Source organism: Phaethon aethereus (genome assembly GCF_964289735.1).
Source record: "Phaethon aethereus genome assembly, chromosome: 1".
NCBI classification, from domain to species: Eukaryota; Metazoa; Chordata; class Aves; order Phaethontiformes; family Phaethontidae; genus Phaethon; species Phaethon aethereus.
The window spans coordinates 57,542,747-57,558,488 of record NC_138575.1 but is presented as its reverse complement, the minus strand read 5'-3'; the positions used below and the strand labels follow the sequence as shown (position 1 = coordinate 57,558,488).

Sequence of the window (15,742 nt, the reverse complement as noted above, 5' to 3'; positions counted from 1 at the left end):
ATTACTGGACATCTTAATTACAGGCAGATTTCTAACTGAATGTTTTGCCATTCTTTGGCTATTTTTACCACATTTTACAATTCTCTAAACATGCTTAATCTGTGTGTTTGGTATGCATGAGTGCGCATGCTATGAAATAATAACTACTGATCTGTAAGAGCTCCAAAGCATTGGAAGACTGAAGTAGGGGCGAAAACTCACTCAGCTCTTATGTTCTAGAAATTTGTCTGTAGCTCTCCATTTCCTTAAAACTTTCCTTTTTATCAACTGTGGCTAATGTTTGGAAACTTTAGATCATACCTGGCAGTCATTCCTTTAGTGTATGTAAGTGATACAGCTGGAAAGAGTAATTCTATAAAAGGAGTACAAGCAAGAAACTTGGAATATTATAAACATTGCAGTTCTTTTTTTACACAATCCAAGGTTTTCTCATTAACAGGAGACTTAAAACTGAAATTACACACACCCCCCCCCACACACACCCCCACCCCCTCTCACCCCCCCCCCCCCAAGTGTTGAGAACAAACCTCCTTATTTATGAGCATTTGTGTTGTATTGCAGGGCTAATACTGCCCAGTTCTTTGAAGTAAACAGCCCTTTATGGTTAGAGTTGTTTTCCTTCTATTATGTAAATCATTGTGCAGATATATATATAAAAAGCTCCACAAAGAATTAATCTTACTCTCTTAACGAGTCTAATAGCAGTCTGTAAGGAGTCTTTCTTTAGAAAAGTGTACTTTTAGCGAAGTCAGTATGCCAGTGTTTTAAAGTTGGTTGTTTTCTACAGCAGCTTCAAATTACTGATGTTTTGCTGCGATAAAGGCCTATCAGTTGTTCCAGATATGCTATTTAAAGTAAGCAAACTTCTTGCTGTGACGCTGCTTTGGTTTTCAGCCAAAGAGAAGAAAAAAGCAGCTTACTCTAACTCCTTGATGAGCAATAATCTTTCGCCTTTTGAAAACATGGCTTTACAGAGCACTTCTAAAAAGACACTTTCTAAAGTCTTTTCATTTAATATACAAAGTGTATGTTCTGTATATAAAAATCCACAGCTTGCCCTGGGGGTGGGTGGTGTGACTAATTTTTGTTATTGTCTCATGTATGTTATACTATGTGTGTATATGTTACAAATATGACAGTTCTAATTTCATACTTCACTGAAGGGCTGAGTTCTGATATCTTGATGTCACTTTCATTCAAAAAGTATGGGACAATCATCCTTTTACTAACTGGTCGATTTTAAACTGCATAGTTTAACCCGTACTTTGGTATTGCAGTTATTCAGTGATGCTGTAAACTTAAGTCTTATTTCAAGCAAACGAGTAATTTTCTCTTTTTTCTTCTTGAAATTTTTATACTCTGGATCTTCAGGGAAGATAAAAAGGATCTTTTCTGTTCTGAAGGGTCTTTTTTTTCCATATAAACATCAGATTTCATATTCCATTTTTGTCGGTTCAGCCTAAAGACTGACTTTCTAAATTGCTATCCCCTATTTAACCAGCTTTTGTATGGCTTAAGGTCTGTCTAGTTTATGCATGCAAGCATTGCTTAACAAGAGAGGTGGCTGTGATGTTGTGCATTTTAACATTTTTCATAAAATGAATTAATCCCATTTTGAACCTTTTGATCGGAAAAATCATAACTCTTTACATGGCTTAGTCTAGTGGAAGTAATTTTACTTTTAGGAATTTAGGGTCTGTCAACCCATGGGATTTATCCCATGCTGTGTTACATCTTGCTTCTGTTTGATGTTCTGTTTAAATGTTCTGGAGCACACTTGCATGTTTGGACATGCCATACTCTTCTCATGCTGTTGAAATAATGGAGCGTGTCTATTAAGTGGATTATGTTGAATGAAAGTAGAAGTAAAACTGTAAAGATTTCTGTACTCCAGTAGCAGTGCATTTAATTTTGCTTCATTTTCAGTCTCTTGACATTGAGCTTCCTTGTAAGATTTAAAAGCTTTCCTCCACCTTGAGCATTTGAAGCAGTAGACTGCCATTATGCTTCGCTGCAGCAAGAGGGGCTTGCACCTCAATGTACGAGAACTCATTTGGGAGTTTGTAGTATGCTTTTTCTTCATGACCCTTAGTTCTAATCAGCTTATGCTTTTTAACACATTTGTATATAAATACTCTTACGCTAGAGGATTGTACCATAAAGGCCTCTGTTACAGTTAAGAGAATTGCACAGATGCGGGTGACAATGCTCAGGTCACATATGCAGAGTATGGGATGAAGGACTAAACACACTCCAGAGGAAATACTCTCCTTAATATATTAGAACGATGTAGGAGCTTGTTTCAAAAGGAAATATGCTCACTTTTACTAGTAGATCTTTCTATGATGCAATTTATAGAGTTTTAACTGGGTGCTGTGTGGAGAGGTGTTTTGATACAGTAAGATGCAGTTTCATTCAATTGCAACCAATTTAACATGTTCCCTTGAAAGGAGAAGGTTCTTTGCTGCTTGTGCACACTACTTCTGGTGTTCATCTGATAATACTCCAAGCTAATTCTATTTTAAAAAGGCAGGGGGAATGGTCCAGATGAGGTTTTGTGAGTTGAATTTGCTTGACGTACAGTCAGCTGAGTTCCAGAGAAATCTTGAGCAAGGGAAGGTCAGGGACAGAGCTTGATGAAGAGAAATCAAGTAGAAGAAAATGAAACCTACTTCTCCAATGGCAGCAGCAAGCTGTTGATGAAATAGCACTGTTGAAGACAGCTTTTCTCTAAGAGGTTTTGTCTCTGCATAGATTGAGAAGAGCTTTTGCTTTGGAAGTGTATCTAGCCTTGAGCTTGTTATAAAGGTGTTTTGCAGTGCATCCGAGACACCAGTATGTGATGCCTAATTCTGCTGATACCCAGGCCATATAATGTATCAAAATACTGAAGAAACTTTCAGAAATGCTGAGAAGCTAGATGCTTGTAGTTAGCATTCACTGGAAATTCTTCTTGCTTTAAATCTTGACCAAAGTTGAGTACCTTGCTGTAGATTAAATTTCTGGTTTACTCCCTCAAGTTTTGAGTCTTTCCATCTATTTCTAAATGATTAGAAATATATTTGTGGTCTGATATTGTGGATCACTAGAGACCTGTCTCTAAGAAAGAGTTAATTAATAGCTCATGTGTTGCCTCTAATTGAGTGTGGTTACTGCATCAGATAAGGTGATGGCCTTTACCTCTGCCTAGTTATGGCTTAAGCCTTTTGGGAAAATTTAACAGTTGTTAATGTGACCTTGTAGCTATATAGATAAAAGCTTGTTCTGTTAAAGTGCTGCTGATCCTACAAGTGTAGTTTCAGAATCCCTTGTATTCTGGAAGATACAGAAATAGGCTCACAATTTAGAAGCAGATTTGTAAATCGTCATGTGCTTATTACAACACAGAGAACAGGATGCACCTATAGAATTCTGTTGTCACTCCTGTGTTGTGTTATAGTATAGCTAAATCAAGTTAACTGTGTTGAAAGAAAGTAAAGCATGGGGTCAAGAGGAGGGACGATGACTCACAGTACCGCTATCTAGTGCACATCTTTACGTATGAGGAACTTCCAAACACTGTTACACTATTGTCTTATAGCCCTGTGGAAGGAACTGGGAGTTGCACACACTAAAGTGCCACTCCTGAGTTTCTAGGAATTTTCATTTCTTACATTTTACTTATATTTTTTGTGCAATTTTAGTTTGAGGGTGACTTTATAGGGTTGTGGGGTTTTTGTGTAGACTAATACTCTGTGTGGCGCTTTATCTGTAGATATCGAAGTGTGTTGCCAGCAGATAGTATGTAATATATAGTACGTCATCTTGTCTCACAGTTCAGTTTGAGATAGCAAGAACTTTGAAGACAAATTCTGTCCTCTCCCCATGCCTCAAGCCCATAAGTTGCAAAAATAAGTCTTTTTAAAATAGAGTTCTCTGGAAAAATGAATATTGTGATTTTACAGGAAATTGACATTTTCCAAAACTGGTAAATTGTTTTGGGAGAGGGCACACTTCTTCAATACATTATTTTTTCTTTTTTTCCTGAAATGGCACTCTCTCTTAATAACTTGGACTTCACAAGTATTTTCTGTTACTTCTCTAGTTAACTAGCTGAAAAACCTTCTTTTCTCCGAAACGATTGCTTTTGTCTTAGCCAGAAGAGGTTGTTACAAGAACTTAGATAAGGTAATGAGTATGCTGTATCATAGCTACTGGGTTTGTTTGGTTTGGTTTTGGTTTTTAATAAATAAAATTTTGGGTTGTAATCTATAGTTTCTCTTCATTTGTAAGCTGTTAATATCCCTTACTTTAAAGACTCTGAATTGAAGTCTGTAATAGGCTTTTAAAATACTTTCAGTAATGTTCATTCTAAGATTTTGTGGGAAGTACTGAAGTGCAATTAGGTCATTTTTAAGATTGACACATGCTTTCTTGAAGAAAGTTAGAGTAAAAAGCTGACTGCTGATTGCTGTTTAGGAAACTTTGTCTTCAGGATTGTGGTGTGTCCGTGTTCCCATTACTATGTGCTGGTAACAAAAACCGGAACCACACCCCATTGTATTACTCTAAATTCATTCATTTGGAGTTGGTGGATTTTCTGCCCATGTTGATCTTGTCAATGTAAGCAGCTGGTTGCTGGAATGTGCGTGATGGACTCCCAGTTTCCTTGACCAGGCCAGGAAGAATTATCTTTTAGCTAATGAGGTTAATAGGCAGCGTTGTCTTCTGAATGAATCGATAAGGTACTTGAAAGCTTTTTTTATGTTACGTTTATTGGAACACTTAACACTGCAACCTAAGTTTGTGTTTAACAATCTTCTTGCATACAACTTGAAAAGGGAAACCATATCAGTGAAATGCATCAAAGAGCAAAAGTGGGAAGATGGCAAATGTGATACCCAAAATGGCAATAAGCTATTTCCCCCCCTAATTCAGTGAACTTTCAACATAGTGGTACTTTGTTAGCATGTTTATAGCATCAATAATTGATCTGTCATTTGGAGAGTATAATTTCATACTTCCTACATGTTTGTGAGGTTTCATGATGCTTTGACAGGAACTTTATGGTCTTGTACGTGTGATGCAGCCCAAGTGTTCAGATAGATCCCTTCCACATCAGTAGCACTGAGGTGTGTGCTCACATGACTTGAAGTCTTAAATTACTAAGTATTGATTATTTCTATATTGTAGTTGTTGATTATGTACCCAATGGAATAGTAAATGCACATCTCTAGTAAAAGACCGGAAGAAGGGGAGACTGTCACGCAAAACAAAGAGCTTCTCTGCAGGCTTAGTGCCAGAGATATTTGTCTGTAGATGTCTGAAAACAAAGCAGCAGCAGTAGCAGTCTCCATGTCCTGAACTTACCACAAAGACAGAAGACCATAACTAGATGTTTGCTTTCAGGCTATGGATCTTCCATCCTTGGCTTCTTTTATTATCAGTGCTCTATATTGAAAACCATAGCTTCAACTTTGATTGTGAATATGACCTTCTTTTCATTCTTTTCCATTCCCTGCTGCTCTTCTCACAAAACTAAGGAAGATGCTTTTAAGTAGAAGTCAGTCTGTGTGCCTGCCAGTTACTGGAAGTAATTTTGTATTTTGATCCGACTCTTTTTTCAGCAGCTTTTTTAAGACAGCTCTTAAACTTTTGCCTGCTCCAAGAAGGGTTTTGGGTAATAGTATACTTGTAACTGGCACTACAGCCCAAAAGGCACACATAGCTTGACGGTACAAAACTTGTAAACATAATTTGAGGTTATAGTAACTTTGAAAGATGAGTGTGTCACTGGAGAGCCTTTTGCTTACAATCTGTCAGTCAAAGAAAACAGAAAATTTTGTCTCAATGCTATGACAGACAATGCAAAGTGTACTAACCTCCCCAATGCTTCAAGACTTGTGCTGTTGGTAAAACTGAAAATTCTGTGGGGCTTTTCCATGCCAGAGTTCAGGGCTGGGAAGTGTGCGTTGACATTTTATAGAGAACAGAAAAGAGCAAGACCTGACCTGGCATAAGCAATACCAGAGTGTGTAACATGCTGCTCCATATGATGCAGAATGCTCACCTCCAACTTTGTTAAATGCATACTAAACTTGCGATTATGTATGAATTACATTTGGTAATAACTTCAGGATGTTGTTACTAAGGACTCCTCTTGCCCTTGTCTATTTTCTCCATCCATGAAGGAGAGCCTAGATTTAGGAAACCAGGAAGACATTTCATTACTGTCCGCAGAATCTTTTCTCTTTAAGAGAGTTCTTTGAAGTCCTTAATCAGGAAGCTGCTAATGCATAGCACCTCAAAATATTTTTGTAAGAATTTATTAGTTATGTAAGTGTCCCTTTGTACACTGGCTTGGCAGTATCTAGTGAAAATGCAAGCAAAAATATTACCTATACTATATAAATGCAATGGAAGGAAAAGTCTGAGTGATGTGACAGCAAGGCCAACTCAACCCTAAGCTTTTTAAACTGTGGTCGAAAAAGAGCTTTGATTTGTGCATAAATATGAGAAATAGATTAGTGCTATTATATAAAACTCCAGTTTTGTTTATAAAGCTGTTCTGTTAAAATCCTGTTCTGAAAGATCATGGGTTATACATGTTAGTTGTTTCCCGTTTGTAAAGCACTCACCTCTGGTCTCGTCCTACTCCTCATCTGGCAGACTATCTTTACATTAATTGTCTTGGTCTTAATCTTTCCCTATAAAAAGAAATTACTCCAAGTGAGCTGAAAACTTGGTCTTAAATTTACTTTTAAGGAGGTGAAGAGAATTTGTTAACAAAAGTGGGATTCACCGTAGAAATAACTCAGCCAATAGCATCTATGCAGTAAATTAACCATTTTCTGGTACTTTCATATTTGATATGAAATGTAGCAACAAGATGATAGCTTGACAACAATAGCAGCTGCACATATTTTTCTTCCTTTTTATGAAAGAATGTTCTTGTGGAAAAAATAGATTCCCTGGAAGGTAATTTATATTACACATTTCATCACAAAAATTCTGTGCGTGGGTATAATAGGCTAGAAATTAAATTAGTGATTTGTATAATAAATGATGGTTTTGATTTGATATGACACTTCTAGTCCCTTACAAGTGACATAGCTAGAGGCAATAGAATAATCTCTTCCCCTTGTTGAAGATAAATGTTGTATCAGACCAAACCATCTTATATTAAATTACAAGTTCTTTTTTTTTTACCATATGAAAAGATTCACGAGACTGTTCATTAAATAATAGCACAACCCAATTAAAAGAGTACTTTGCCCAAAATGTCTTGAAGATAATTTCTGATATCAGGCATGTAGTTAATTTATATAGGGTACTGCCGTAAGAATCCTGATCCGAATAAAGGAATTTTCCTTTATGCAGCAAGTGGTGTGATTGTGGCCACACTGAGCAAGAAGGTGCTTTTCTTATCTCAGACTGAAACCCTCAAATGCAGATGAAGTATGATCATAAAAGGAATCTACTATCTTGACTTTCTTTCTTGGGAGGAAGAGGGATATAGTATGTGTGGCTCTTACACAATTTGATTGTGCTCATACTGTTGTTTTTCATGTTTTGGCAGAGAGAAGGAGCAAGAAAGGGAAGAACAGTTAATGGAAGACAAGAAAAGGAAGAAAGAGGATAAGAAAAAGAAGGAATCTGCTCAGAAGGTAGTTTTTGATGTTTGAATTCTTTTATTGAGCTGGAACATAAATATTACTGGGGTGGTAAGGTGTTAAATTGTATTTGAGCTTAAAAACTTGATTTTTTTTTTTAGAATGATGCTTCATTAAAGACTACTTTTTGCATCGTTTTTCTGGAACTTAAGTGTTTACCTTAACAGATTTCTTCTGCTTGGTGTGTCATAAAGTAAATGAAGTTTTTTGATACAAACTATTAAACTTAATTTACTGAATGTGCTCTTCTCGATCTGTGCAACTCCTGTTTTGAGGTGTTTGGGGATGGAAATGCTGCCCAGCTTTTGCAATTCTTGCAGTAAAATTTACTAAGTATTTTCTAGAGCAACAAAATAGTTTTTTGGTTTTTGCTAAGCCCTTAAGGAAGTTTATATGAAATATCTACTACTGAAGTTTCCCTTTATTTTTTGCTACGTGTTACTTAGGTTTTACATTTTCTGTAGCTGATAGCACTTTTGCTGAAGTGTATCAGTTCAAGTTTGAGCTGTGGAGAATTGATAAGTCACTGAAAATCGTTTTTGCTCAGAAAATGAGTTTGAGCACTTGGTGTATTAGCTCTCTATTTTGCTGAAAATCTAGTAGATTGTTCTAGGGGTTCACTTGACATGAACTTGAGTCTTTTGCAGCTTTATCCATGCTTTTTACTGGTAAAAACCTTTCTGTATAGACTGGGCTTCCCAATACAAGACTTACAGAATCACTAAGGTTGGAAGGGACCTTCGAGATCATCAAGTCCAACTGTTAACCCAACACCACCATGCCCCCTAAGACAGGTGTAACCATCCTGGAGCACGTCCAGCAAAAGGCCCCTATGATAATTAAGGGACTAGAGCACCTGATGAATGAGAAGAGGCTGAGAGCTAGGACTCTTCAGCCTGGAGAAGAGAAGGTTCAGGGGGATCTCATCAATCAATATATATATAAATACCTTGTGGGAGGGAGTAAAGAAGATGGAGGCAGGCTCAATGGTGCCCAATGACAAGGCACAAGGCATTGGTGCACAAATTGATATACAGGAAATTCCACTTAATCATAAAAAGAGTTTTGTGCATGTGTGTGACTGGGCAACCACACAAACATAGGTTTCCCAGGGAGATTGTGGTGCCTCCATCTTTGGGCATGCTCAAAACGAGTTGAATGTGGCCCTCTGCAATCTGTTTTTGATGGCTTTGCTTTGAGTTGGGGAGACTCCTGGGGGCAAGTGGGGGACAGGGGTGTGAACTGTGGACTAGATCTTCAGAGGCTGTGCCTTCCAACCTCAATGATTATGTGAAATTGAGAGCAGAATGCTTTACTTTCTTTCAGTAGTCTCTGTTTTTCAGTTGCTTCAGTAACAACAGGTCCTGTGAAAGATGTTACTCTGTGTTAGATTCTGTAGGTTTCTGCTGAGAATAGCCAGCACTGATTTCAATTAAATTTTTGCTTATCTGGGGTCTTTATACATCTGCCTTTTTCACTAGCTTGAGTCTATCAGTTTAAATTGGGTGTGGATAAACTGATGTATTTCTGTTGTCTTTATGCAGCCATTGTGTGTGTATATATATATATTCTATATGCAGCCATACATCTGCAGTAATACTGCAAAAGATCAGTAGCTACAGAATAAAGTTTCTTCAGTGTTTTTTTGCTTCCATGTTGCTGCTGTTCAATGTTCAAGTGCAAAAAGTATATGTAAGGAACCAGGAGGAGCAGCCCCTGGTGAATAAAGGCTAGTGACTTGAGGATTATATGCTGGTATTCAGTGATACAAGAGAAACTTGAGAAGGTTGTACTGATCATCTTGATAACAGTGCTGTGTTTACTGAGGAATCGGTGCTTTGAATACAAAGGAGATTTGCCAGCTTTCCTGTGTGGTCCCTCACCTACCAAGTTATTCAGTATGATTGAATGTTATGATATTTTGCCAAAATCTTGGGAAGGGTAAACACTAAATAAGTTAATCTAGAGACCAAATTTAACAGTAATACTTGGAGATATCTATGAACAGCAAAGCAGGCAACTGAATGTACAGAACATAAATGTGTGTGTTCATTCTTAGTGACTGTGGTGGTGTTCACCAAATAAGCAGTAATGATTTGGGGGTACTGTTTTCAGGCAGAGTTCGTGTAACATGAAACAATTGTTTCTGTCAGTATCTCCTGAAACTTAAAAAATTAAAAAAAAAAAAAAAATCAACAGAGGTTATGCAAGCAAATTTACAGACTAAATTCCTGTGGTTGGGGTGTCCCAGGGGTTGTTTGGTAGCTTGTCAGAAGGCTGAGTTTGACTCCACCTTCCCATTCATTATAGCTGCTCCTGCCCTGCAGATGCTTATAGGCTGCCCACAGAGGTGACAGTTGTAAATCTGAGGCTGTCACATTTTCTCAGCTTTTCTATTCTAGAAAAAAAAAAAAAAATTCACAAAACCAGATCGTTTTGATTAGGAGAGAGATGCAGTATAGGCAGAAGTAATTCCCCCCCCCCCCCCCCCCCCCAGCATACTGTGGTTATCATGTAGAATTCTTTAAAGATTTGGTAAAATGGGGTTCTTCCAAGTAGACAAGTTACTCATTTACTGAACATGTTTACTGCTGACCATAGTAAACCTATCAGCATTACCAGATTGGATTAATGAATACATTTTTTTCCCCCTCTTCCTTTTCTGTTAGTAGTGGATCATCAGAGTCACTGAAGTGCTTAACAGAATTTTTAACTGTGTTACAGAAGAAGATGTAATTTGACACGGGATTTTTCATCAATAAAGTGAAAATTGATGTCTGGCTTGATACAGATGCAGTTTTGGTACAGGTGCATTTTTAGTGTTTTGGAGACTTCTGAATTACGTAATTCTGTGAAGTGACGACGCTTAAGATTTCATTTTGTAGTGAATGTTCCACTTTGCATATTGCAGTATTCATCTTTGCAAAGTAAATGATGCCATTACAATTCAGTGCAGTTTGTCTTTTTATTCTTTACCATACAAAGGAGTTCTGGCTTGGTTTAAACGATAAACTGCTTTTTACTTGCGCTTTCATTATTCTATACTGTCACTGTGTGCTTTCCAGAATTATGGACTAGTTCAGCAATTTTAAGAATAGGTGTCATAGAACCTGACACATGATGATCTTTAGGGTTTTTCCATTATTGTGTAGTGGAACTCATGATCGACAGGTTCAAAACATGCTACAATACACATGATTCCAGAGAATAAACCAGTGGTATGTTTGTCTCTACTGTAGCTTGAAATCTGCTATGCTGAAAGAATGTAGAAGTACAGCAAAACCACATATTGAGTATGTTGGGCAGCATGATGGCTTACTTCAGTAATCAATTTCTTATTGCGTTCAAGAGATTTTGAAGTCTAGCACTTTATAGGTATTGCTGGTACTTTTTGTAATTGTGGCAATTAATCCAGTAACGTTTAGGCTTTCTTTTCCTTGGAAGAGATGTCATGAGAAAGGTGAAATGGGAAGATGGCAGAGACACCTGTGGTATCTCCTGTGGGAATTCTGTTGCTAGCCCCAACAGTCTGCTCTAAGGATACTCTTATAGAAGGAAGTTTTTGTACTTTAACTGGAATACTTCACCTCCAAAATCTGAAAGAACTGTAGTGCTATAGCACATGTTTATTTGTGCTTTGGAAATCCATGTTTGGGATGAGGGTGGGACAGGGAATACTGAAAATGATGAGTGTTTCTGCCAGGGACTTTTGCATCAGGCAAAGGGATTGCAGGAACTGTAGTATTTTTGAGAACTTCATATATATGACTAGGAATACTGTTTAGACTTGTAGTTCATCAGCTGATTGTTTTCATGCAACAACAAATACTGTTCTTGTGCTAATAAATTAAGGTCGTGATGTAGCGCAGCCTGTTCAACATTTGTTTTGAGGTTCTTAAAACTCTATTTACATTCTTGCTCTTAATTTGCAGGTCACAGATCAAAAAACCAAAGGTAAGAGTCTTTGATCCTAAAGAGTATTTTTTTATTGACTTCAGACAAGACTGTGGTCTTGATCAAAACTGTTGGAAAAGGAGGGGGAATTGTGAGTCAAGATGAAATACTGATGATGCGTATTCAGAAGAAATAAAAGCTTAGGTGATTAAAATGGAGAACCTAAAACTATCCATGTTGTCAGCATCAAAATACTTGAAGAGGGAGTGAGGATTGTGGATAAAATAGTTTAGCTGAAATACTTAGTTTTCAGTTTTGCAAAAAGTAACCAAAAACTGAAACCATCTATGTAAATGGAATGGAAGACAGGGAAATACTGCTTATGATGAGGTACCAAAACAGGTGAAAAAAACTTTGTTTTGGGAACTTAAGAGAAGTTCAGGCATCTAAAAGTCCAGTTGATAAGGCAGGACTGATAAGTGAGCTTCTTGAAAGTTAAGCTTATTTATCTGATCTAAAAATATACTTAATCTTGATTTGTGTGTTAGTTTTCTAAAAATTCTGTGGGGCAATTGCCATTATTGACAGAAGGGAATTAAGATAGTAACTTGATTTTACAGCTACTACGGGGCGGGGGGGGTGTCGGCAATGAAGCCTATATAAAGGAATCAGAAAACCCTTATCAAAATAAAATTTGGGGAATAGTGTATTCATGTTGCCAAAGAGAGACTCACTTGTTTTGATCTCACATTTGTAAGAGGAAAAGTTTTACTGATTATGTTTACTTTGCTGGGGAGGAGTTTCTGGACATCCCTTTCTTATACTAATCTTCAGCAGAGGCTAGAGTAGATGTATTCAATTTTCCTTGCCTTTGGGGTCTGATATCTCAGCAATTACACCTTCTAGGTGCCTGGCTAGGAATTTCTTTTGCTCTGTTTCAAAAAAGCATGTGGAGAATGTGAGTGAGGGGTCACAAGTCTAGAGTGTTTTAAACAAATTTTATGATGGTGTTAGTTTGTCAGGGATTTGTTTATAGTTTTCCTCTTCTCCAATGCATAATAGCCCTCAGAAACAGCTTGTCTTTGCTTATAGGGGCACCTCATGACCAGTGGGGAAACTTTAGGTGAGCCCAATAAAAATGCTGTATGTAGGACTGCCTTTTGGGTGAGAGTCAACTATTACTGCCTTATGTAAGAGCAGTACAGAGAACTCAGATTTGTTAACTCTGAATCCAAAAAGAGGTTTGAGGTTTTTTCCCCTCTTTTTGTTTGTTTTGGCAGTGGCCATGTAGCCTAGTAAACAGGTGAAAACTTTGGATCTGATTTCAGATCTCCCATAAGGGTAAGGCATAAGAGTACAAAAACCAGTTGAAGATCAGGCAACAGAGACGGGGAGGGGATGGAGGGAACCAGTTGTATTTCACTGCACATATTTTAAAATGACTCATTGCCCAGGGTAGTATTCTTTGCCAACTTTACATTTACAAGAAATATAGGGCTTAGAGCAAAATACTTGTGGAGGGCAGTTTCATCCTGGGGTACAGAGTTGCACATGGAAGCAAGAGGTTTGCCGCTACTGTTTATTTCTTCTTCTTTAATTAAATTGTTCTTCGATAAGGTTGAAGTTGCGCAGTATTTCAGAGAAGAATGAAATTATAAAAGGAAAGAGTTGCAGTGAGTTCTTGTAGCTCATGCAGGTTTAAGTGAAAAAATTTCTGATTTTCATTCTTCCTGTTTTTCAGTGCCCGAAGTGACGAAACCAAGTTTAAGCCAACCAGTGGCTGCCAGCCCAATTGGCAACTCTCCATCGCCACCAGTCAATGGTGGCAACAATGCCAAAAGGGTGGCAGTGCCGAACGGACAACCGCCAAGCGCCGCCCGCTACATGCCTCGGGAGGTGCCGCCGCGATTCCGTTGCCAGCAGGACCACAAAGTGTTACTGAAACGTGGGCAGCCCCCTCCACCATCCTGTATGCTCCTTGGGGGTGGAGCAGGGCCTCCTCCCCCAACAGCACCAGGAGCAAACCCAAACAACGCACAACCAGTGACAGGAGCACTGCTGCAGGGTGACGGTGGGACTGCAACAGGCAAGTAATAATAATATTAAATAAACGTGTGTGCATGGCAGAAAAGGGATCACTAAAATTGTGCATAAGCGTATCACTATATAATAAAACTCCTCAAATTGCTTTTGGAGAGCTCACTTGTACTATTTTAGTGTATAGACTTTTCTTTTGCTGTTTGCAGCAATTAATGCAATTTTTACTGCTAGATGGAGGAAGAAAGAAGGTTAATTTTTTAAAAAATATATTTTGGGTGGTTTGAATCTGTAATGCTGTCAAGAGTGCAGAAAGCTAAACATAGTGCACAGATAAACATAATTTTATGGTTGTCATTGAGTAGTTCTTAATATCTCTTTAAGTTTCTTTGACATGATTTCCTATCTTGTCACTTTTTTATATCATCTGGTAAAACAGACATGTAGATATCAGGTCTGCAAATGGCAGGCGTCTGTCACTTCTCATCTGGATGAAACAGAAAGATGGTCCTTCTGCTCCTGACTTATTTGGTAGTAATCTTGTTTTTCTCCTTGGAGAAAAGTGGTGACTTTTTATAAAAAGTGGTGACTGTCCTGTTTTTGCTTTTCTGTTCACTTTGAATTCCAGAGGATAACTTGATTTTAAGATTAATTGTTTTATGAGTGGGGGAAATGATGACTGCTTCTGAATTTTTTTAGACCCTTGGGGAATTGCGGTAACTGTAATATTTCCTTCTTAAGTTATGATAGTAGAACAAACAAAATTCCACTCAAGACATCTGCCTTCTAAAGAAAAACTTAGGTAACCTGAGCAGTCAAGGATAACTTCAGTTCTAACAATAACCATGTTTAAAAAAGAAACAATAAATGCTTGAAAGTCAAAAGAAGAAAATAATGATACCACTATGTCAAAGTTTGCCTTTGAAAGCCATGCCAGATTAATGGGATGGGTTTTGTTACCACAGTCTTGGAGAGCATAAACTTCTTATAGTTCTCTATGGTTCAGAAGGAAAAACAGAGGTGACTTGGAACTCCAGAATCAAGTAAGCTAGTTGGGATGACTGTCTTTATTAAAAAGGATTCTAGGAAAATGAGTAATTCCATTTGTTTTGAGGTTTCAGTACTTGAATTCCTTTGTAGCAAATCACTGTTTGACAGATTATTTATTTTGTTGTCTTTGATGTTCCCTATTTAATAAGAGGGGGAGTGAAACTACAATGGCAAAGTTTTAGCTAATCAGTTTAAAAACAGATCTCTCAGAGATGGCTGGTTTTGACAAGTACCCAAAAGATGAAGGGGGGGAAAAAACCCACCCCAAAGTCTTTTAACTATATATAAAATTGTAGCATTATGTCAGCATTGGTATACCTTCACAGTGATTGTAGTAGATTGACAAAGGAGACTTTGAGAGCGGAACATTCTAAAAGTTTTCAAAATTTCTCATTAACAGCTTTTTTTTTGTTGTTGTTGGATGCTATATGAGGACCATTTTTAAGTATTTTGGAGGCTCCTTAAGTTCTGTGTAATTAATTTGACACCTAATATTTGTTTTTCTGAGACTGAAATTTCATTTTATGAATTCTCACATTTTTACATTTAGTTTAATGGTGCATTAACTACTAAGATGTTAGATGGTTGTATTGTATTGATTGTGGCAACTTTTTCTGCCAATGGTTAATGGCTTTATTCTGATCTAAGTCAGGAGTGTTGCCAAGAAAGATACGGTTCTTTCAGACCTGCCTGACCCATGCACCATAACACAGTTAATCTAGGCTGGGGAGCTGACTTGGATTAAAATCAGCCTAGGTTGTTTTTTAAAGCTAATATCAGTCTGGGTGACCTACCAGTTTAGCTCACTGAGTATCAGTGGGAGCATACGTACTAGCATGTGAGAGTAGGTGTGCCGGAGGGGAATGAGCCAGTGGGAATAAGCAGTTGGGCAAGAGAAAGGCTGAGGATGTCACTTAGGGTGATTCATGAAAAAATTCATACTTCTTATGGAAGTATGGCATTGCTATCTGTCGTGCACATCATTAATCCCATCTGACATCCTGGCTGTTTACAAATTGGATTTCAGATTGGGCCCAGTTCTGTCAGGTACTTAAGCATGGATACTGTGATTAATTCATCCCACATGGAAACAAAAGCAGGTTCCTAAA

At 37.7% G+C, this 15,742-nt stretch overlaps 1 protein-coding gene across 3 annotated transcripts in view; it reads left to right on the top strand.

Moving 5' to 3' along the window:
* TNRC6B (trinucleotide repeat containing adaptor 6B) overlaps positions 1–15,742 on the top strand; it is a 118,805-nt gene that overhangs the window by 64,377 nt on the left and 38,686 nt on the right. For all 3 annotated transcript variants that reach the window (XM_082014265.1, XM_082014263.1, XM_082014264.1), the window contains exons 3-5: positions 7,559–7,646; positions 11,585–11,606; positions 13,288–13,632. In XM_082014265.1, coding sequence (XP_081870391.1) covers positions 7,559–7,646; positions 11,585–11,606; positions 13,288–13,632 — 455 coding nt within the window. The remainder of the gene's footprint in view (positions 1–7,558; positions 7,647–11,584; positions 11,607–13,287; positions 13,633–15,742) is intronic.